Source organism: Anopheles moucheti, chromosome 2 (assembly GCF_943734755.1).
Source record: "Anopheles moucheti chromosome 2, idAnoMoucSN_F20_07, whole genome shotgun sequence".
Taxonomy (NCBI): domain Eukaryota; kingdom Metazoa; phylum Arthropoda; class Insecta; order Diptera; family Culicidae; genus Anopheles; species Anopheles moucheti.
The window spans coordinates 101,814,416-101,837,812 of NC_069140.1; the positions used below are offsets into that span (position 1 = coordinate 101,814,416).

Genomic DNA, 23,397 nt, shown 5'->3' on the forward strand with positions numbered 1-23,397 from the left:
TGCTTGAAAGGCAGCCTTCCGTAAGGTGCACGCGTTAGCAATCTGGCCATTTTCTTCGGCTCGAATATTTATGAACCTCATCATCGTCGTCCAAACGTGACCCAGTGTTTTTGGGTGTGCGTTTGAGTTTAGACTCGAATGGTTCGAGGAACAAATCCCGCTGTCCTAAAATCTATTAGCCCCGGCTTACAACCACTGATCCGCCGGCTAATCCAGCTGGATAACCACCCGAACCCGGCGGTGACCGATTTTTAATGGGTTTTGTGGGGTGTCCAGACAGTGGTGTGCGGTGTGCCTACCTTTCGGGCAACGAGAGAAAACTGATACCCTGGGGTTGGGTGGATGGGCTGGAAATTATGACAGCTTTCCAAATTTTTGTCCGAATGGGAGATAGAGGCGAGAAAGGAAATACATTGGCGAGACTGATGGAAACGTAACACCAGACAGAATGGCTGAGGGGGAATAATAAATTGGGATCTAATCTTCGTTCCTGCAGTGCAAACGGGAAGACTCAGCAATGGGACGATCGCCTGAAGGGTGATAGATAAAGTGCTGCAGATAAATGCGATGAATTGGTGTACGGGAGCACGTCTAGCTTGGCTAATTTTGAGGGACTTCCTCAAGGATGCGACCTTGAGGTTGGTCATCAACAGCATCATCATCACCGACCCAGCTGGACGATGCTTTTGTTGTGGGCGACCACTGTAAGCACGCGCAAGAGTACACAATTGTAATTGGAATTAATGATCTAACGATGTAGCTGCTCAATATCTGCTACCAGGCCCTATAATGTCCTACCTAGCAAGCACTCGAACATCCTTGTTTCCTTTTCGATTCAGGTTTGGAGGTTTGAAAATAAAAACTTTCCGTTCCCTTTTGCGCATCAAATGAGCAACCGTCATCAGCCGTAGAACCCCTCTCTCGGAGTTTTGCGCAATTCCACCAATACCCTCGATGGGTGTCGGGCCGATTGCAGGCCAATTCGCAGGCGTAAATGTAGCGCAACAGCAGGACTCTAGCTACAAAATAATATAATTTAATAGGATATTCGATACCACCGCTACTGCTGCCACGATATCGGCTCGAAGCATCATCAACTGGTAAAATGGTAATTTGATTCACCCCTTCTTTAGAGGTTCGGTGCAGGCGCTATGCCTACCAGGCACATGCCGGGGATGCTGTTTGACGCACCAAAACCGGAGGGAGAGAACAATTGCACTCGAATGCGCTAAACGTTGGAAAACAAACGGGAGCGCACATCAGCTGGACTGCTGTACTTACAAGCCTTGAAAAAACAGGCGAAAAACCCGCTCCGTCCGTAACGCAAAGGGGTTTGATGCTTATCGCCGTATTTGAATCACTTCACGAACTTCGCGCACGTCCGTACGACCAATCGTCTTATCGGCGGTACTTTATCGTGTGCGTCTGGTTTTTTATTTCCGAAAACTTTAATCCGACACTTCTGGCTGGCACGTTGCACGTCCGAGGCACGTGGATGCTTTTGTGTGGGTCAAAATTTTAAAACGATTGGGCGTTTCCGTAAACCGTTCTACCCCTAGTTTGGATGGTCTTTTTTTAAATTTGCTGGTAAAAACATTGCCCTGCAATTCAAATGATGCGATAAGTGGATAAAGAAGATGGCGTGTTGCAGTGGAGAAGCTCTCACGATGATTAAGTTGCTTGTTGAGCTGGTTAGACATATCAACGGGACATATCAAGTGGACAAGTGTCGCGCAGAAAACGTGCCCAGTGTTTAGTTAAAGGTGTCAGATAGCTTCGAACCAGTGCGAACTTTGTGAGAGATTTGCTGGGAAGTTGTGTTGAAGAATACGCTCATGTACCAATTATGTAATAGGGGACATCTGTCAAAGGAACAGGGAACTAAACGCCTAGCCCATTCCATTTTATCTCAGTTTCACATCCACATCCGATTTTGATCCGTCATCAATAAAAATCGCGGTCAATCGGTAAATTCCTGCCACAAATCTTTTCCAAGAGATCGAAAAGCAAAAGGTAAAAGATGCCTCCAAAAAAACAAAGGAATATCTTTGCTGAACGATAAACTGTAACAAAGTGGATGACCAGCACCAGAAGAGAAAACAATAAAAACACACCTTGATGATCGAATGTGCCGGAAGGCCAAACGGAAGGACGAGATGTTGGCTGCTCGGGCAGCTACTTTATAATGCATGCCGCGCCCCTGCGTATCCCGTCTGCATCCATTCCGTTATCTGGTGGCCAGCCGTAGTCGTTGCGCGACATTTCAACTGGGCCAAATACCGAAATCCGTCCAGCATGCATTTGATCCACCGCCTTTTCCACCATGTGTGGCGGAGGTCGAGTCGGCAGTCGGTTTTCATCATTCCATAACGGCATTTTTCCAACCCGGTAAACGCTCCACTTTGCTCTTTTGCCGGTGTCAAACTGTTTTTCGGGGGGTTCTTTTTTGTGTTCGGACCAGGTTTCGCTTTTCAACTGGAACGGCTTCAGGTTTTGTTTCGGGCTTTTTTTTCTCTCTGGCTTTTATTTCTGGGGAAGATACTCTTGATGGACCATTCTTCACAGGGTCAACAGATTTGAGACCATACGGAACGTTATCCGTACAAGGATGGGCATCGTTCACCCGTTCGAAGAGTATAAAAACTAAAAATAAATGTTTCGTCGACAGACGATTCAAAAATGACGAACAGTACAGAAGCGAATTATTGAATCTCGCTGTATCGGTGCTGGAGCACCATCGTTCCATGGCGAGTGGAACAAGAAATGGAGAATGAACAACGGATTAAATCACGGCCAGGAGTTGAAGAGTTTTCGTGTTTGGAGTGAGGAATAGGCGGAAGTATTTCACGGTAAATAAAAGTGCACTCGATTATGGTTACATTATTTATCTCGTTGTAAAGCACCCGGGTCCATTGTTTTGTGCCGCGAATGAAGAAGAAAAGTATTTAATTAATAACAAATTGAAAAACGGAAATTGTAACGAAAGCACAATACTAAAGTTGCCAAAAAAGTGAGAAATGTGTATAGAGAATTAACGAAAATGGAAAAATTGAAAACAGAACTTAAATAGAAAAGTAGTAAATAAACACTTCCATGGATTTGGATTTGAAGAACAACGTGAATCGACAATTAGTAACAATCACACCTGAAATTTTCTCACTGACCTGAATGAAACGCTCTAAACCGCTCGACAACAAGTACTAAAACCAACCAACAAACGTTCTAAATTGACACAAATTAACACATTGTGCACACAAATCACCGTCAATTCGCCTGTTAATTTTTGCAAACGACATTCGCCAACCACAACCACACCGTGCAGCACAAGTGGCGCACTAAAAGATTGCTTAAAAAGAATGCAAAACACGCATAGTAGCGCCGTAGAGTGAAATGGAGTCGTTCGAACGTGTGTGGAATGCCTTTTTTTCTATTTTCGGCTGCATCGAGAGGAAAAAATGGCTGATGATGTGTTTGTTTTTGCTTACTCCATTCGTTCTGCATGCATTCGTTGGATTGTTACTGATTGTGAAGCTATTCGCTCCGTGTGCCCCAACCCGACACTATCCGTTTACGGATCACAGTCGCTGTGTTTTTTTTTTTGCTCTCCGCCACCGTGTCCTCGTTTAAACTTCCTGTTAAAATTTCAGTTAAAGCCTCTGTGTGTGCTGTACGGTTTTTGCTGACTTTTTTGCTGCTTCCTCCACACCACGCGACGATGTTGTTGTTTACAATTCAAATCATTCTCTCGGGAGAACCGTTTATCCGTCCTGGCTGCGCGTAGTTGGGCCGTTTTTACATCGCCAGACAGGCGTGGATATCGTGAACCAGAACCGATCCACCAAACCAATCCGTGTTCGGTGCCCAAAGTCTGTTTATTCGGTGTGTGTTTCGGCAAATAAAAGTGTCAAGAAGAAATAACGCTCCCAACACTGATTACAGCGATGGCGTTTTATTATGAGTTGTGTGCTGTTTTACATCCATCCATCCATAAGCCGATCAATGGAACTTGCATTGTGTTTGTGTGTGCTATTAGATAAATTGAATGCATTATGCTGAGTGCCTGGGTGACTGTGCCTTGGCTTAGCGCTTGCTGTGCAAAGTTATATAAAATATGCACTCCCAAAAATGCAACACACAAAAAGCATAGATTAATAGTTCGTGCTTGAGAATAATCCATCAAATGGACAAACTATCGATTTCATTACATGAAACTGAAAAAAGGGGGAAACTGTAACACGCACTAATAGTGGTGAGTTATACTTCCGCAAACAAAACATCGCTGTTTTGGGAGGGCGCATTCGTTACGGTATTTAAATGTGGTTCCCTTACGCTGCCCCGAAATGTTTCCCATACTCGGGGAAGGAAACCCGGAATCGAGAAAACTTAATTGTATTTGTTTTGCCTACGGTATGTGTGTGTTTTGTTGTCGTTGTTTTTCTGTTGAAGAATTGGCTTCTTCTTCGAGGAAGCGTGCCAACACGTGGTTTTTCGATACCGGTTTGCTAATAAGTAAGACATATGGGCCAGAAACCTAAGCCAACAAGCTGCCACGTGGCACACCCCCGGGTTGCCGGCCGTGAGTCGCGTGCCATCGATAATCGGAACATCAGCACCCGGGGCTCGGGAAGTAATCAGACTGATGATGAGGCAATGCCGGCTGCCCTTGTTGCTGCACTGTAAGGTGGCCTTCAAAACTTCGGGAAGTGATTAAACTTTACACAATCACTTCCCGTTTGCTTTCGTGTGCCAGAAGGAGAGACATTGGAAGAGTGATAGAGAGAGAGCGTATAAAAGATTGAACTAGTCACGTGGCTTAGGTTAGGAAGTGCAACTTATGTAAGCGAAGGTAGTTCTTCCTCTATACCATTTCGGTAGCTTATCAAATTAGAAACGATGGGAGAATGATTCAAAGAACTATGATGCGATCAGTTCCCGCCCAACAAACGAAGACTAGAGATAGTTTCTTTGATTGGAAATGAATGTTGCCTTGCAAATCAATGATAAATGATGTTGCACGTTACATATGCACTTGATAATCTTCTAAAGAGATTCAAAATTACCATTTTTTATGTTTGTTCAAGTGCTCGAATTAATGAGATCAATATGTGAAAAAATATAATAAAATATGATAAAAATATCTTCAATTAAAAAAGATGCTTTAAGCTGTTTTTCTTCGAAATTTGGGGTGGAAAATCTTTATAATGATTTGTCGTACAATTTTCCATCATCTCTACCAATAGTTTCATAACCTCTATGCATTAAATCCAACGTCTGTCGCTTTTCCAGTGTATCTACTTTCGAGAATTGAAGAAGAAAGAATAATGTAACCTTGTGCACTATCCCTTCAGATAATGTTAGCAAACGAATAATTCTTCCAACACCGTCCGCTTCCACATAGAGCAACACTTTAACTTGCCGTGGCGTGCCAATGTTGAGTTTATTTCGCATTGTTTATCAGCTGAATTTTTCATGCCCACCCGTACATGCATAGCACCGGCCACAACGCAAATAGCGCGGCATCACAGACGGTTCCTTCCCACCAAACACCAAACCCCTTGGCGTTTCCTCGTGGCGCTTTATAGACCAAACCACTGTTTACCTTAGATATTATTGCACATGAACAGACAGTATGGACGCTACCGAAAAACGTCGTCCTGGCCACGTGTCGTGTTTGTCTTCAAACACCGAGTCACCGAGAATTGGAGTACGGACACCGCACACCGTAATCGCGCTCGGTTCCGTTTTGCCACTGGATTGAGGTTCTTCTTTTTGTTGCTCTTGCTTTCTTTTCGGTGGCTCTGTTTGTCTCGTTCGTTTTTTTTGCTGTGCTGTGATATTTTCCCTCTATCTCTAGTACACCTTTCTGGTGAGCTGTAATAAATGCTCCAGTTGACAGTATTATTAATGGTTGGCAAATACAGCACCATGGGTTGACCGTCGAAGAAGCGGGGAAAAGAGTCGTCCAAAAGCACAAGGACACCGGTAATGTTCAGCGACTCCACCAACACGTACGTTGGAAAGGGGTTTAGCGGGTTGTTCAACAAATGACCGCACGGATGCCACATATAAACACCGACCGCATCAGCAACGCTACATACGGGGAGACCTTACGTGCAACAGGATGACACCATGTCAACTACCAGCATTTCAATTGCTCCACAATAAAGAAGCTGTTTATGTGGCCATTTACTATCCATTCTAATCGGTTGTGCAGTTTGTTACAGCGTGTTTACCCTCTCTATCGCTTTGGTTAACAGCTTCTTCCAACTGTTCTTTCCTTACAGGCGATCGTGTACGAAGGCCAGGACAAGAATCCGGAGATGTGCCGAGTACTGCTGACGCACGAGGTCATGTGCAGGTGAGTGATATAGAGCAATAGTTTTATGGGTTCACTTTTTACCATCAAGTGGCTGCAGGTTGCTGTTGGAAAAATGGAAAAACTCGTGACAGCAGCTGCCACAGCGTAATCCGATTTCCGTCCATCCACCGTGTTTGGTCTTCGTGGTTTCAACGCGTCGTTGGAGCAGTTGTTGACTAAACTGTCAAAAGGTCAAAAGGTTCATTCTTGCTTTCGGCAAACTGTCACTGGAGCAGTAGCTTAGCCTAGAAACACAAAGACAACGATGCAGAGCAGCCTTTTCGCTCAATTTAGCTGTAACTTTAACTTCAAACTTGCCTACAGTGAGTTGCCAATAGCTGAGGCGTTACGAAACGTTACGCGCCTCCAACACCATCCGAAACTGAATACGTGTGCCTATTTTTATGGCATTTCGTGTTTTGCTCGGCTTTTCCAACCAAACCCTCCACTGGACGACATCTTCGGTGATTGGTAGCGACGACGCGCCGCGTCCTCTGTTTGTCCGGCGTCCGCAAAAACCTACAGCTTCCGGGGGATTGGGGATTCCCCAGGGACGGTGAAGCGAAAAATCGAACTTCTTCCTCCTGCCGATGAATGTCCTTCGAACCGAAACATTCATTTTCCTCCAACCAAAAACTCTTGCTATGCTTAGCCGGAAGTATGCGTGTGCGTGTTCACGCCATTTTGTGCTGCCTTTTCCTTCGGTACAGTAAGGAAAAATCTATCCCCCGAATGTATCTATCACACAAACATCCGGAACTCCGGGAAAGGTTAAGATGACCGTGCGTTTGTTTGCGCTCGGGCGGGCGAGTCACCTTTAAGTGTCTCCTCGTACTGTAGGGAAAAAAAAACCAGGACAGATGGTGGAAATCAAAGAGTGGGAGGTTTTCATGTTTAGTCCAACAGAGCAAGAAAGAGAGAGAGAGAGACGCACCAATAAGCGGAACAAAATCACCCGAAGGAACAAATTCTTGCCAATCAATATTTGGTGGAGGCTGAGCGATAAAAACTTGCTGAAGAAAGACACTTTTCCGCACCAGGACGGAAGGCATCGGGGAAGTTTATTTTTATGTCAGATTAAACTTCGGAAACTAGTTCAAACATTTTGCTCCCGAACGGGGAAGAGCAACAACAAAAAAAGGTTAGATAATATTGTTTATTGGTCGGTACAAATCAATGTTCCATTTCGAATTCCTTTTCCCGCAGACCAGGAGAAGGATTTGTGCATAAGCTTACTACTTTATGGAGATCCGAAGTGGGTCTTTGGAGGAAATAACACACAAGCTTTAAGGATCGATTTAAACATGTGTAGCTGAAAAAATACTTAGAATTGGAGGGAACTAAATACTAACTTCTGTCGTTACATTTTCTTCATTTCAGTCGCTGCTGTGACAAGAAAAGCTGTGGCAATCGTAACGAAACACCGTCAGATCCTGTGATTATCGATCGGTAAGTGAACCTACCTTGCGGAACGCACACTCTCCAGCGCAACAACTTAATTGAGGCGACATCGATCGGAAAGGACGTGAACCTTGCCGACCTGCCACGGACGTGGAAGTGCACGATAATTACATTTAAAACTACCCTTTCCCGTCGGTTGCTGCGCTCATTCACAAACCCGGTCATTACCTTTCCTAACCTCAATTCTCAGTAACTCTGCGTGGGTGTTCCTGGTGGAATGATTTCGCACAAACTGACTCCAGCCCTTCGAACGTCTACATCAAATTTGATGTGGCTGCGTTCGACTTCTGCTCACCGTCGGTAGGGTTTGAATAATTAATACAAATTAAAGCCTCCTCCCATACCACCGCTGAGGTCGGTTCCTGTCGTTAATTTAACCTGGTCCTTGCTCAAACCACAAGAAAGACATCGGAGAGATGTTTGTTTTTTTTTTGTTTGGGAAATTTGTAACATACTTGAAATACGCTTTGCTTCCCCACTGGTTCCGAATGTGTGTTGGGCGAATGTTTTTGTTCATCTTCGCATTAATTTTGTCTTCCCGCTCGTCCCCATCCTGCCCGCGTCATATCGTGGCAAGGAAAGCGGGATTGATCATTGAAATTCCGCGCGCATGTTTTGCGCCCGGACCACGTTGCGTCGCGGTAGATCATCCGCCCGGTTGCGCTGCGCGGTTTCGATGCGGTGATTGTTGTCGTCGCTTGGGCTTGGACAGCCCAACCAAACGAACACACACGGCGTGCGCTGCCCGAGGACGCGTTTTTCTTTCTGCATCGTCTTACAGCTCGAGCTGTCGTTTTGCCCGGTGCAGTTTGCTTTATTTATTTCGCTCCAATCACGCGCACGGAAAAATATGGGAAGGACAGGTATTTTTCTGATTGACTGCGACCACACACGAGCGGCATTTCGAAGTGCGGCAGAAATCGTGCTGGAGCAAAACAAAAAAAGGCCCCAAAACACACACACATTCGTGAACGCGTATCGACACGGTTGCGTTGCGGTTCGGGCAGAGAGTTTTCCTCGATCAGTCACCGCAATAAAGCAGCGATATGACAGCCGATCAAGATTGTGACGCTCATTAGCGTCATATATTTCATCTATTTGACACTTGGTTTGCGGCAATGGCTAGTAAGAGCGAACCGGCTGAAGGCTACGAACGATCGTGCGCCCCCTTTTTAGGCGATCAGCCGTAAATCAGAACCGCGATCGTGCAGAGCGAAGAAAAGCTTACCTCAGTTTTAATACAAAGCGATAAGCTGGATTGTTTATTGAATTGAGATGGATTTATGAGCATACTTTGAGACATTAACTCCAGCAAATGGTACCAAATGGGTCGTATGTCTCTGTATGGCGATCGTGAGCTTCATGATAAGCATGTTAATGAGGTTGCCCGTATTCTGTTCATTTACAAAGACATAATATTAAACTGCACTGGTTAAAAACCTGGGATTCCTGGGTAGAAATATTTCCACCTGTCACGTCGGAACGATCCAATCACGCACCGGGCTACATTCCGACGCGGCACTCAATCGCCCCTTTTCCCAAGATGGCCGGTACCAAAAACGGTAGATCACAAAGCTTCACAACGTACCACGAGGCAGCAAAGTTTTGACCGAATTCCATCACGGTGACAATTTCTGCCCACTGACAGTAACCACACAGAGAGGTCACCGGGAGCTCAGTACATGGTGAAATATGCGACACGCTTGGAACTTGATCGTATCGCACCAGAAATCGAAGAACTCGTCGGTATCTTCAGAAACTGCAGTACCTTCGAAAGCGGGAACAACTTCCAGCACAATACGCTTTAACGATCATGTGATGAAAGGCGAATATCTTATCCTCAGCTAACGAGCATACGATCCTCCAAAGCGGAATAACTACCAGCGCGAAAAAGGCAAACTAAAACTCCGATGCAATGCTACTCGCGCGGAGTTGCCACGATGGCTTTCTCTCGCAAACAAAAGCTAATAACAATAACCGTAACGGTGCACAATCAATCAATCTAAAATCGAATGCTAAATGGTTCGGTTCGGCTCAACGATTCGCGGCCCTTTGGACGCGTACGACGCGTCAGAACTCGTACGCGCACGCGTGTGACAAGCTCGTGGCTCGTGTTATTTCCTCCTTGGAGCCCTAGGCGCGACCAGCACGTACCGGTTTAGCCGGTATAGCGTCATAAATGCTATATTTGTACAGAGCAAAACCATGCGAGGATGCTGGATTTATTTCTGCAAATGGAATTATTATTAATTTCTTGTTGCTTTTATTTATTTATTACTTTTATTGATGCTCGATTTTATAGCCTTGCGAACCAAACCAAGACAGGACTAACTGTGGTGGGTATGTGGTTGATTCGGATTAATTTTATTTTAATGGTTTTTCTTTGTGAGAATACCTTTTAGGGATTTAATTTAAAAATTAAGACGGTACTAGAGATTTTCGAATCTACAGAAACTCAATAATTTATAATTTATTGCCTTAAAGCGCAAATCTCTTAAACATTGCTTTAACCACTTGAACCTCACCCGTTTAGTCAACAACTATATCGTCAATAAAGCAAGCGGACCGGGAATAAAAACTTGCAACCTGCAAACCCCGCACGCTTGCACGATCGTTGACAGGGATAAAAACATCGGACGAATCGTGCCTCGAAAGGCGATCGTTGTGCTCGGCGCAGAAACAAAAACAAACCCTGCCCGGATTGCGGTTTATCGCGGTCAAAGCCTTCGGCCACCGGCGGCCCTTAAGCGCTTGAGTTTGCGCACGCGGCTTAAGCAACCGGATGGCTAAGGACGAAGAAAGGCACGATACATAATTCATCTTCATCAGTTTGCTTCCCGTAACGTTGCATTTTTTTCGCCATCGTTCTTTATTTTACTGACAAAAAACTGCTCATTGTTGGTAGGTGTTTTTCTTCTCTCTTTCCCTCTGGTCAGTTGTCATTTTTCATCGTCTCAAACAAACCGAAAGTAAGAGAGAGAGAAAGAGAAAGGAAGGAAGCCGGTGCACGAGCGTCGAAGGCTTCAATATCCATATCACGTGCCATTTTTGACTTTAACAATAAACATTACAAAATTGGCATCACAATCATCGGCCGTCTTTATTTTTATTCAATTAGAAGCCGTCCGCCACGATCCAACAAACGAGCGGATCAGTTCGGTTCGGCTATGGGGAGGGGTGCCTGCCTGGAAGTCGAACGGAAACTGGAGCGAACGCGTCAACGCGTCACGAAGTCAGCGCAAAAAGGGCAACCGCAACGGTTGAAGACGGAACGAAACGGATCGGAAGCCAAAGGAAAAGGCCGGCTTTTCTCTTGATCCTATTTCATCCGCAACGAGGGCAGGGCGGTGCGGATGGTTGCGCTGCGGTGTCTGTCAGCAATGCCGGCACAAGTCTTGCAAAAGTTTCTCCTTCCGAAAAGTCTTTGAGCTACTTCACCGTCCGTCCGTTCGATCACTGTTCGAAATGCTGTCGAAACGTTTCGTTGCGAAATGTCGTAAGGCGATAGGAAAATTGTTGGCCAATGTTTCAGGACACTTGTAACTGATATCCTTTGCGGTTTGCGGGCGATGGAACATGATGTAGCGGTACTTAATAGTATTGTGCTGTGTTCACTTGCTGCCGACTGGAGAATAATTCAATTTGTACCAAAAGAACGATGCCACAAAACGGGACATCTTTTGAAACACTTTCCACTATCTTTACAAAATGTCAAAGTTGTTAAAAGCATTCATAAAAATAACCAATTGAGCAATTAAAAGGAATGTTATAGGAATTTTTAAAAATGATAACACATAAATCCCCAGAATAAGGATATCAAATTCAAAGAAAACCTAAACTCTGCTCAATAAACTCACGATCTTCTACGCACTCCCCCTCAATACGTCAATTGTCCACCAGAATAAACCATTCATTAAATCAAGAAGCAAACAACCAGTAGAACATGTCCACTGCGTCGACCCAACCCAACCAAAGGTAGATGCCGCCGTCCGCCCGGTCACGTGTGGCCTACGCGAAGATTACCGCAATCAAATACACGTGGCGTTTAGATTGTCAAACATCGAACATCGAACATCGAACACTGCTTCTCCAATCAAACAACACCGTCCCATCCCTCGGTGAACCGTGTAGGACACATGTAAACGCACGAAGACGTAAGTACGCCTGCGTCGGTCATTAAAATTCCTGTCCCTTAGCGCGCGCCCGAATCGGCTGCTCGGGTGGCCGCGCTCGACAAACGACGAATTAATTGAATCTTTCAAAAATGTCGACAATGCAAATGTGCTTCACCGGGTCCAGTGGGTTGAGTTGTCTTGTTCTCCCGGGCTGCATCTCGATGGGCTAACAAAACCGTCTTCTACGCTCACGAGACAACGTCATGTGGACATTAGCATAAAAAGGGAACTACCGGAGACTCGTTGGGGGCGAGCGCTCACTCGATTCAATTGGAGGTTGTTACCTTATGCGGACGTAGGCTCCGAAACGAGTCGAAACGAAAGGCAGTGCATGCGCGACTTTCGCGGCCCGATCGCCTTCCAGACCATGATCTACGACAACGCACCCCAATCGAGCGTCCGGACGACATTCAACTCCGGAGGTCCGGTCATTGCAAACACTCACGAAAAACGGCGAACCTTGCGTTCGTTGTGCTGCCGGAACGCAACGATCGGAATATAAATAAAACCGAGTCGCGATGAAACGCGGGTGTAAAAAGCTCGATCGACAGCGAACGCAACGCACATGGCATCTACGCGACATCACTCACTTAATTTGTAGCCAATCGGAAAAAGGTAAGGCCGGCTTTTCGCCGCTGAAGCGTCTTGCCGCGAGGACAGCCGCGATGAAAGAAGACATCCAGAGAAATGAGAGGAGACGTCCAGAAGAGAGGCCCGTGAATGCTGGACATTCGATTGTATTTTAATGGTGTTTCCGTCTCCATCTCCTAACCGTCTTCAAACGTGGTTCCGTGGAAGCCGCTCTCAGCCCTCTAACGAGTGTACCATTTTAGACAAATTCTACCCAGAGTACCATAGAGTGCCGGGGTGTACTCTAGGTGGCGAACAAAGCACCACTTAGGCGAGGCACGAAAAGCTTCCTTTTATGATACGGGAACTCATAAATATTTCATTCCGAGCGTGTCCGGTAAGCCGGTCAGGCTAGGGTTTCGGATCAGAGCGGCCTAGAGATGGTGGACATATCCACCTAGATGCCGCGCCGCACTAGATTGGAAAGTTATCCCTTAAAGTTGGTAGATAAACAGACACTTCTTGCAATAATTTGGAGGAAGTCGAGCGGACTTCATGCTTTCCGGGGATTACGAAAATCGCAAAATCATAACTTGCAGGTTTATTTTCTATTCCTCTTTCTTCTGTTTCACGATGAAGGCTTGAAAAAAGCCTTGTAAAGAATCGATGAGACAACGGACAAAGTGAGCAGAAACAATCAAATAAACTTTAATAAGATTGATTCCATCTAGACGAGGCATATGGACCTCACCTCCGCAAAGAAATGCAAACCCAAAGCGGACAGACAAAAAATCACAAACCATCACAGGAATGTCTTTTACTGTCAGACTGTGTTGTCATAACTGTGATGATTCCACTTGGGCGACGTCTCTACGACAATGTTCGCCCGACTTCTGTTCTGCGCCAAAATGAGACACACGCATACGATCCCCATTCTCTGCACCGTCACCATAAATGGTTTGGAAGTTGTGAAACCCGGTCCTGGCCAGTATCTACACGAGGGCATGATTTATGACCCGGCCCGCCACGACTGGAGACCGTGTTGCTTTTGAAGGCCAACATAGTAACACGCAAACTGTCCAAAATTGTTCCCAAACACAAAAATCCAGTTCGTCAGCTGGTGGAATGAAAATTCATAAACTGGTGGTACGTTCTGTCTTTTTTTGTGTCTGTTCTCAACCGGAACTCCATACCGTACCCTACAGGCACCTCGTTTGAGCGCGAGAAGAAAACGCAATTAAATTAAGCATTATTTAATCAAGCAATTAAAACTGATCGATATCGCAAAATGCGTTAGGGTGCGTATTGCCAATAAGTTGGTCAAATCTAACCACGTCTGAAAACGGGTGCCTCGGGACATTTGTGGGTGTAAGGGATTTCTTGGCAACAACAGTTGGCATACCGTGCCGAAGGGATCTCCTTTTTTGGTTGGCCGGCATTTCATGAAGTAGAAACTTGGAGAACGTAAACAACCTTCTAGTAAACAACACAAAAGGGGTTTGGATTAATTGGAAGACTAATATGGGAGTGTCTGTGGATTTATGATACTAGCGACCAGTTGCATTGAGCACCCTTCCATGGTAGATTGAAGAATGTTTGACATATTCACACCTAGCTCAAGAAGTCGAGCCTTGTTAAATTGATATGTCTGCAGTAACTGATTAAGGGTTAAGATGTGGGGAAGGTAATGGCAAAGATTTCGCTCCAACGGCTTATTTAATAGTTGTAGCTTGGAAGTATGGAGCATTAACAGTTCATAGACATTGCACCTTACATGCCAGCCAATCGAAATCGTTCCGAAAAGATCATGTGAGCAATTTTAATTACGTTGTTTCTCTTCTCCACCATTAGTAGAACAGCAACATACAAACCCATGTGTGAAATGCTCGTATCTTCTAATCATGTGTTCCTGATGTCATTAAGTAACACGACACAGTGTCGTCTGGATGCGTCTGGAAGCTATTAAGACCCGTTGGCTAGTGCTCGTAAAATGTGTTTCCAATCTTCCATCCAGCCCCAAATTTTCACCTCATCTGCGTAATAGCACGCACGTCACGACTTCCATACTTTCCCGTTTCCGTATACGTTACAGGTAAGTGATTCCACCGTTTGCCCATTTCGGTGGCCAATTATCGTGTACAAGCCTGAGCCGAGTGTGTCATAAGTATTGTTACCTTTCCGGACATCCTTCTCGAGGACGATCAATCAGCGAAAGAGCCCACCGCCTAATGCGTGGTGTACGCGTAACTGAACGTCTCTCTAGTGACACGCGAGCACAATTAGCGCTGGCAGTGCAGTGGCACGCATGTTGCTCATATGTTTCAAGAGCCCGTCATATGGGGTTCTTTTTTCTTGTGGTACTCCCTCCGTCCGGGATGGTGATGGTCGATTTATTATCATGCCTGAACGAGCGGTTCATTGGATCTAATCAGGGAAGCTCAGTCAGTAGGCCGAAATTGTGGGGGAATGATAATTAGAGCAAGAATTAGGACAAAAGTTAATATCTTCCAGGAACTCCAGGAAATGGCTTGTGTGAAGCAGGTCCTTCATTTAAATAATCCTCCGTACCATTGTCTTCAAATCGATCCGTTCCACACGTTCGGCGCATTGGATCGATTTTTTACCCTAGGCTTAGATAACGCAAGGACAAATGGGCGTTGCAATTGCACCAGACATGATAACGCAATTCGTGCTGCTGCAATTTCACAATTTGACTTTAGGTGCGTTTGCTAGACTGGGGATACGAGCGCCCTCTAACGGTACAACTTCTGTAACCACAATCGTAAACGAGCAATACGAGGTACGGCCCCATACGAACGACTAGACTAGACTAGACTCGTCTAGTCGTACGAAAACGGACACCGCCTCAAGTCAATTTCGGAAAATATGTAAATTCGATACTATTAAATTTTTGCCATTGCGATAAATTTGCCTACGGCCGGTTGGACAGTACCAGTCGGACTGCTGCTGCTTTCCAAGTAGTTTCCACCCGGAAATGGGAAGGTGCTGGAGATCGTAGCAACCCAAGCAGAGAAGAAAGAGTAGAATAAGCAGGAGCGAGGATTATATGATGGATGACAGCTGTCCTATGACTGCGACTGTTTGGAAGCGTGTCCCTATCCAACGTTTCATCTCTGTCTGCCCTTTTGCCTCCCGTATCGTTCCAAAACGGAGCCTTCGGGTGCAGACAATAAAATTTCATCCACACATACACACACCCAGCGTACGCTTCTGCCCTTGGAGAGCAGAAACTTGATGGAGCAAAATTTAAGCTGTCACAGCTCGATTGGGCAAACATGTACCCCCATGTATCGGACAAGGAATTGGTGGTAACACGTCGTCGGCAATATTTTGTAATAAAGATGCAAATGGACATCGTTTCCGTTTTTCTGGAGGGATGGAGCAAAAAAAAAGCCCACAAACATAGCCATTCGTTCGTCTAAAATCAAGTTCCCGGCGCCCGGATTGTCACAATTGTCGGATCTGATTGTGTGTTAAAAATGGACTTACTGATTGCTGATAGGTATCTTTTTAAGCGAATCATGTACCTGGCGTCCAGGAGTAAAAAAAAGAGCGTTTAAATTTATTGGAGATTGGCGCATTAAAGTGTCGCATTATGTCGGATCGTGTGTAACGCACGTAACGCTACCTTCCCGCCAAAGGACGCCGAGGTTCATCATCACTTTAATATCGTACGTAATACATGCGTTTTCTTTCGTGATCCCTAGCTTTCTTCCTAAGGTAGAGAACTAACCTTATGAATGTGTGTATGGAAGAGGGTTTTTCTTTTTTAATTTTCCTAATGCATAGACGGTCACCACACGCTCATCCCATTGACCGGTTCGTTTCGTGTGAGTTGCCCGTTTTTTTCTTCGTATGTGTCCATCTCCTATGTAAATGGACAACGTGGACCACGACCATATGTCCTTTGGCATTGCGCCACAACATCCCACACCCCCGTTCGGGTCTTCCTCATTCGCACTCTTTGGAGCGCGAGGGTGGCGTGACATGATCGTGTCATGCGAAGGCAAACGGACACCGACCGACCTGTGTGCATGTGTTACATAATCGGTCTGACTTCGGTGTATGAATAATTTAATCGTAACATTTAACTAACTCGCACGCTCGTTGGCTGCTTCGCGTAGACACGATGTCGTTCTGGCGCTTATCGCGTGCACGGAACAGTTTCTACAGAGCATCACTGCATATTACGCGATGTTCAGCGAACGATTGGGCTATAATTTTGATTCGAAACGGACAACAGAAATTGATAATCAAAACCCAACCACTCCGCTCATTGTTTTAAAGTCAACCATTCTGATCAACTGGACACGAATGACTTCCAATTTGGGACACATTTTTAATCACTCTCGCTCTCATTTCTTAACCAATGACGCTGTGAAGAAGTTTACTCGTAAAAGGAAAAAAGGAACCAGACGATACAATGATCACAAAAGTCAACGATTCGTAACGATAAGCGTACCATAAAATTTAACAGCAAACACAAAACAATGGCCCCATCTAAAGGAAGGCGAAATCAGAAGAACAAGATAGATATGCCGAATGCCAAAAAGGATGTTTTGCCTCCCAATGCTTGATGTTTGATGGTGCTATTTAAACATTACCTTTTTTTTGCTCGAATTTCTAGTTTTAGTAGCAAAACCCTCCGAAAACAAACCAAATCAACAGAAAAGCCTAATCCAACATTTTCAAAAGAATGAATGCGCCAAAAATCGATAGGTTATGGATGCGTTCTTCTATTTTTCTTTGCCTTTCACTTTGTCCCCTTTTTTCTCCAATGAATTTCCGTCGTTTTATTGGTAGGGCAAAAGAAAAAAAACGAATGTTTCATTTTTCGTGCGCGTAAAACTGCTCTTTCAAGATTTTCCAAAAGGCTGTTGACCGATAAGACTACCATAGTTCCCTGCCTTTCGAGACTAGACGATGCTATCGGGATGCGTTATGGTGCGTTGCCGGTTTCCCGATTGCAGCACCAAACTCAAACAAACTCCATGAAGATTAAGGGAGTAGACGCACCCTTAAAAAAAGCAGAAAGATCAGTGAAGGAGAGCAAAGGATGCGGAAATTTGACAGTGTAATAAAAAAGGGCCTATCCAACGTCGCCTGGAAACTATTGGGAAAGTGAAGATGGAACCAAATCCCCCCCCCCAAATCCATTTAGCAACACGACAATACAATACAAACATACATCGCCTGTGCTGGGGGTGTTCTTTGGCCAGCAGCGGGAATTCAGTTTCCTGCCCTAGTACTGCAATTTGCACACTGCAAAACATCCAAACCGAGGGGTGCACAACAATTCACCCTCTTGCTCTGCTAACAAGTGAATCTTATCGTTACACCCCTTGTGTCGGTATCCGAGAGATGCGTCTGTATGTGTAGCATGTGTGTGTGAGTGTAAAAAAGGGGTGCCAGATAAAAATGAGACATGCATTCATACGACTGATGATGCGCGGTGATTCAAAATGGCCTACAAAAGTCCCCTACCCGGGATGCTGTACAACACAACGGCGTGGGTGAAAATGGCGATACTGTTTCTCGGTCAAAATGGTGAACTAGTGGACATACATGCGTGAACAGTGTGTTTTTTTGCTTTTTTTATCGATTGCTTATTGATTCAACGTTACTTTATAGCAGAAGTGGATGCTTCTAAAACAATATGAAAACGTGTTAAAATCTATGGAGACGCCTAGTTACTGACATGAATTAAACATAATAAAACCGTTAATTTTCCAAATTTAATGGCCAAATAGTCCAATCTTAATGATAAATTTAAGCTTTCCTCCAATAAGACATAAAAACGGACTAGACTGATTACAATCCGGCACCGTTATTTGTCCAGATTTTTTCATCTGCCCTGTTTAACTCATCGTTTACTTACTTCGCTTTACAAACTCTAAACCAATGTACACAGGCACACTCATAGCTAGCCCAAAACTGCATACGAATGCGACTCCCAAGCCCACTCCCGTGAGGGATTGCAGTGAACAAGATTAATGGCCATGCAACGGGTGCATTTTTCGGCATCCCGTGCCCGTGTACTAACGCATAAGCGGAAAAAAGTCCTTTCGTTTCAATGGAATGCTACCGAACAGTTTCGTTCCGGACAAGCAGGATGTGAAGTGGTAGACGTATTTTTTCCCTATTCTCCTGTTCTCGTACTTTACGGTTTCTTTTTCGAACAGCACTAGCACTCAATTGGCGCATCCTTGGGGACCATTTTGTCAGTAAATCACGACTAATTAATTCCGGTTAGTATTGTCCATCCGGTGCGAGGCTGACGGTTTTGCTGTGTGTATCGTACCACGCGTAGCGAGTTACGGTGAAAAGCTGAAGGAAGATTTGTCGCCTTTTTTTTGGGTTCTGCTTGTGTGGAAATGTTCCTTCCGGCAGATGACAAACGCCCCCAGCAATGCAATGTGCGTCCTGCTGTCTGTGAGGAGACTTCCCTCGAGGGAGTCAGGAAAGCAAGGATGCAACCGTAAACGTCGATCAGTACATTAACAAACGGAAGGAATGCTATTACGACATGAGAAAAAAAAGCGATAAGAAGTAGAAGGAATCACTGAAACAGAGGAAGTAAATCGCTACGATTCCATGGAAATCTATAAGCAGCAGAAGAATAGAACTGGGAATCAAATTAATCCGAACATGTTATCACTAGGGTTTATCTTTTACTCATACAAAGATTAAAGTGTTCGATTTAAGAGTGTTTTTAGTACTTCTCCACGAGTCTTCTGCGTTAAAGAATGGATTTTTTTTCTTATGGATGAACATCTTGTAACGTTTCTTTTGCAACACTCTAATACAAGAGTGACCAACGATTCCACTCAACCGTTCCATCGGTTCATTACAAACCCCCATCGTTGTAAGCAATTTCCTCCATCTTGTTCAACATGGGCACGTTTCGATGTAAACAAACAATGAACACGACAATACAGCAGCCTGTATCTACCGCCCAAAAGCAAGACGCACGGCATCTAATAAAGTTACAAAAACAAGACGACAACCTCGAAATGAAACATGGCAAGAGGGTGAAAAAGAAGCACCCAATAACAAAAAAAAATACACACACACACCCAGAGCCGTGAAGTCGATGTAGCGAAGAAATAAAATAAATCGCCTATAAGGCGATTTACTTTATGATTTCATGATTCGTGGCTCCCTGAGTGAAGAAGCAGCAAAGTAGCAATAATAAGCGAAACAGCCCGTATCATGTCTCGCTGTCCCGTTCGCTTCACGCTTACCATCCATCGTTTGGGGCTTTAAGCGAGATGCAATGGAGACGCCTGGTCGTTCACTCAAACACGTGCTCCCTGGATGGGGCTGTCTCTTTCGCACGCTGCTGTTTTTCGAAGCGTCATCGAATACTTCCGCATCTGGGGTTGTAGGGTGGAAAAGCCGGATAAGCTGCACGTGAAATGATCCTACCCGTCCGGGCAGGTAACGGTGCGTACGTAAGACGATGAAATAAATTTAATTTCATTTAATTTGTCCCGTCTATCCGCCGATGCTGGGAGGGATGGACGGTATGATGCCTTTTATGGACGGGCTAGACGCGGAGTTCGATACATGCGTTGCCATGGAGATGGAACAGATTTTCGGATGAGCTGGCTGACGATCGGTCACGTGTTTATCAACCGAAGAAGATTTGTATTTGGGATAAAACAAATATTGCTTAAGAAACTTTTATACGAACAAAATTATATAAAAGACAAATCAAGCGTTTCGATAAGAGGTGATAAAAATTTGCGAACAAATCCATACCGAAATGAATGTGCCCTTAAAGTTGGCCGACTAAAATCGACCTTTTTTTTATTGCAAATCGCTCCGATGATGGTGATGCTGACGATAATGATCACCCGATGACGATGACGTGCTTTGGGACGGCCATTCTAGCAATCATATTGATTTGTTCCTCTGTTCCGTTCGCTTGTTACGGTTGTTGCTGTTGTTTTATTCTTTTATACACGGGGTTCGATTGTTAAAGCTGCTCGTTTCTGGACGTTTGTTTCATTCCGGAAAAAAGGGACAAGGAAGACCTCTTGAAAATGGCCCGGTTTCCGAACCAAAAAAAAAACGAGTAGGATGTGGCAGCGGAAGATCGAAGCGTTAAAAAAGGTCAAGATTTAAAGCCATAAAATTGTAGGAAACAAAAGATTTCAACCGTTTCTTACGATGGGGACGGGATTTGGTGGCCCCTTTTGTCTGCCCGCGTTGGGTTCCACCCCTCCGGAACACTTGTGCGGTGGTGTTGGTGTGCTGTTGTTGTTTGATTTTATTTGCTGATCCTTGCGTTTCATTCTATCTTCTCCCATCCCATCTGGTTTGTTGATGCGTTGTGCGTATTGCCCAGAAATGTGCGTTTTACTGCCCAACCGTCTGACTGGAATCGCGTTCGTCCATTTTATGGTCGTGTTTTTTTTCTCTATTTGAGCAGCAATGTATCTGATACATGTATGTATTTGTAGCATTTGTGTATGTTTTTCACATTACAGAAAGCGTGGGGGGTGGGGGGGGGGGGTAAATGATGGAAAAAAGGGGAACGATAACGATGAAGGTGGAACAAGAGTACAAAAACTGTAAGAAATGGGAATAAGTGTATAAGAAAGCACACCATCACCATCATCTTCGCCGTGGACAACGGCCAAAGAAAACCCGCTCTCCTCACCCCAGATTGCCCGGAAGGGCTGTGCGACAGTGCGTGACTTTTTCACCCTTTTTTGTTCGTGTGTGTGTATGTGTGTGTGCGGTTGTTTGTTTTTTAGTGTTGGAAAAAGGGCTGCGTGCCCGCGGCACGTTAGTTTCTGCCATTTGCCATCACTTTTGCTGTTTCTTTGGACTACCGATAGATAAATACAATCAGGCATAGAGGAATGAAATGTTTATGTTGCTCCATTGAAGCACTTTACAAGGTACAAGGATGGATGGAATAGCTTTAATTCTATTTCCTGGAATTGAATGTATTTATCCCGTATCCTGTGAAGAGATGTTTTAACTCCTAATGCGGTGTTGTATTTGTGAAATGATTTTTAAGAGCTTATAGTCTTGATTTCATCTACTTTTTCGGGGTTTTTTTGGAACTTACCATATTTAAGACAACTTTTAGTACACAAAGCAACAGCCAAAAGGGGAATAGTACAAACAATTGAACTGAGTTCATTTTTCCACACTCTTGAATGTGTAATCATCATCATACTTTAATCCTCTTCATCTTTGAAGACTCCTGCGTACCTTTGTGAAGACATGTTTGAAGAATTTTCACCAAACACACGTAACACTACAAGAAAAGACAAAGGTAGACGCTAATAAACGCTCAGGAAAAGTAATGCTCCGACAACCGGTTCTCATCATGCCTGATTGAGGTGGAAACGCACAACAACGATAATACGAATGACGGCAGCAAAACATTACACTTCATCTAATAAAAACTAACGACAAGACTACCGTGCTGGTAGCTTGCAAAATTTGGGCCACGCAAAACGTGCGGAAAGAAGGGAACAAAGCAAAAATGTCGCCAAGCAAAAGAAAACTTTACATGGCGTACGGCACGGTACGCATGTACGGAAGATTTTATAAACCATCGTTAGAAGGGTAATGACGCTCGGGAACATGCGACGGAACACAACTCGAACGGAACCAAGGCAGACATGTACAGTCTACTGAGTCACCCTCCCGAGTAGACGGAACTGAATGTGCGTGTCAAGAGTGAGGAAGTGCATCCGTTCGTCAGGACGCACCGTTCCCCCATCACGGACGGCCGGAAATGTACGCATCCCGATGACAAACAACGCTCATCGGTATCAACTCCCATTCCGCCAAGACAGCTGTTCCAAGGTTTCCCGGCAGAAAGAATTGACGTCTTTGCAGCTTCTCGAGCGCGTCCATGTTTCTTGTTGCGTCGATGTTTGCGTAAGTTGCGTGAAGGACGCATCAGCACCGTAGTAGTGGTGGTGGTTCGCGTTGGTGTAAAGAACACGCCAACATACCAACGCCGACTCTAAGGAAACCGATAAAAACAAACCATTTGCTACGGTCCCAAACTCCCAGCAGCATGGCGCAAGGAAATCCCGACCAGTTTACCTCCTGTCCGGTCCTGTCCTGTCCGCTCGTCGATGTTTCTTCGGGTTGAAACACGCGCTCAAATCGGTTCAGCGTCTCGTGTCCCGCGAAGCAAGGAATCCCGTGTATCCTTCCCGTCCAGGAGCTGTGCTGAACGACCTTCTCAAACACACAGCCCCCGGCAGCAGGAAACGATTGTCGCTTATGGCGGTGTGAAGAAAATGCCGGCAATCGGGTTTTACTGAAATCGGCAAACCCAACAAACACGGACGAGCCCGAGCATCCGAGACAAAAAAGACTGAGGGACGCAATGTTGCTTGTATTGGTTGTAACGGCCTACGCATCTTTTACTGCTTCAGCATCAAATACCCCCCCAAGAAAAAAAAAATGAACAAAACAGGAAAGGAAAAGTCAAGAACCATAACAAAGAATTTGCTGCCAGCGTATTTCCTGCCTTTAGTTCGAGCTTTCTTTCGACACCTAAAAGAAGGTTCCGAGGAGGAAATTGAAAGTGTGTATATAGGGACAAAAATCTCAACCAATTTCACCCCTCGATACGAGGCCCTCCCACAACCTTCTTCTCCCCCTCACGTCACGGGTTTTAATGGGGTGTCCAACGATGGCGATGAAGACGACTATTGTTTGGAATGGATATGCCTCTTTGCCGTCCAGTTTGATTGTGTTCTTGGTTGGGATACTGGGTTTTCGGGATAGTATTGGTGCGATCGGAACTGACGAATTCGACGCACAATT

General features: G+C 45.0%; 1 protein-coding gene across 1 annotated transcript in view; it reads left to right on the forward strand.

The window, feature by feature from the left end:
* LOC128310564 (transcription factor collier) overlaps positions 1 to 23,397 on the forward strand; it is a 45,914-nt gene that overhangs the window by 11,298 nt on the left and 11,219 nt on the right. Inside the window, exons 5-6 of the mRNA XM_053047236.1 lie at positions 6,285 to 6,358; positions 7,739 to 7,807. Coding sequence (XP_052903196.1) covers positions 6,285 to 6,358; positions 7,739 to 7,807 — 143 coding nt within the window. The remainder of the gene's footprint in view (positions 1 to 6,284; positions 6,359 to 7,738; positions 7,808 to 23,397) is intronic.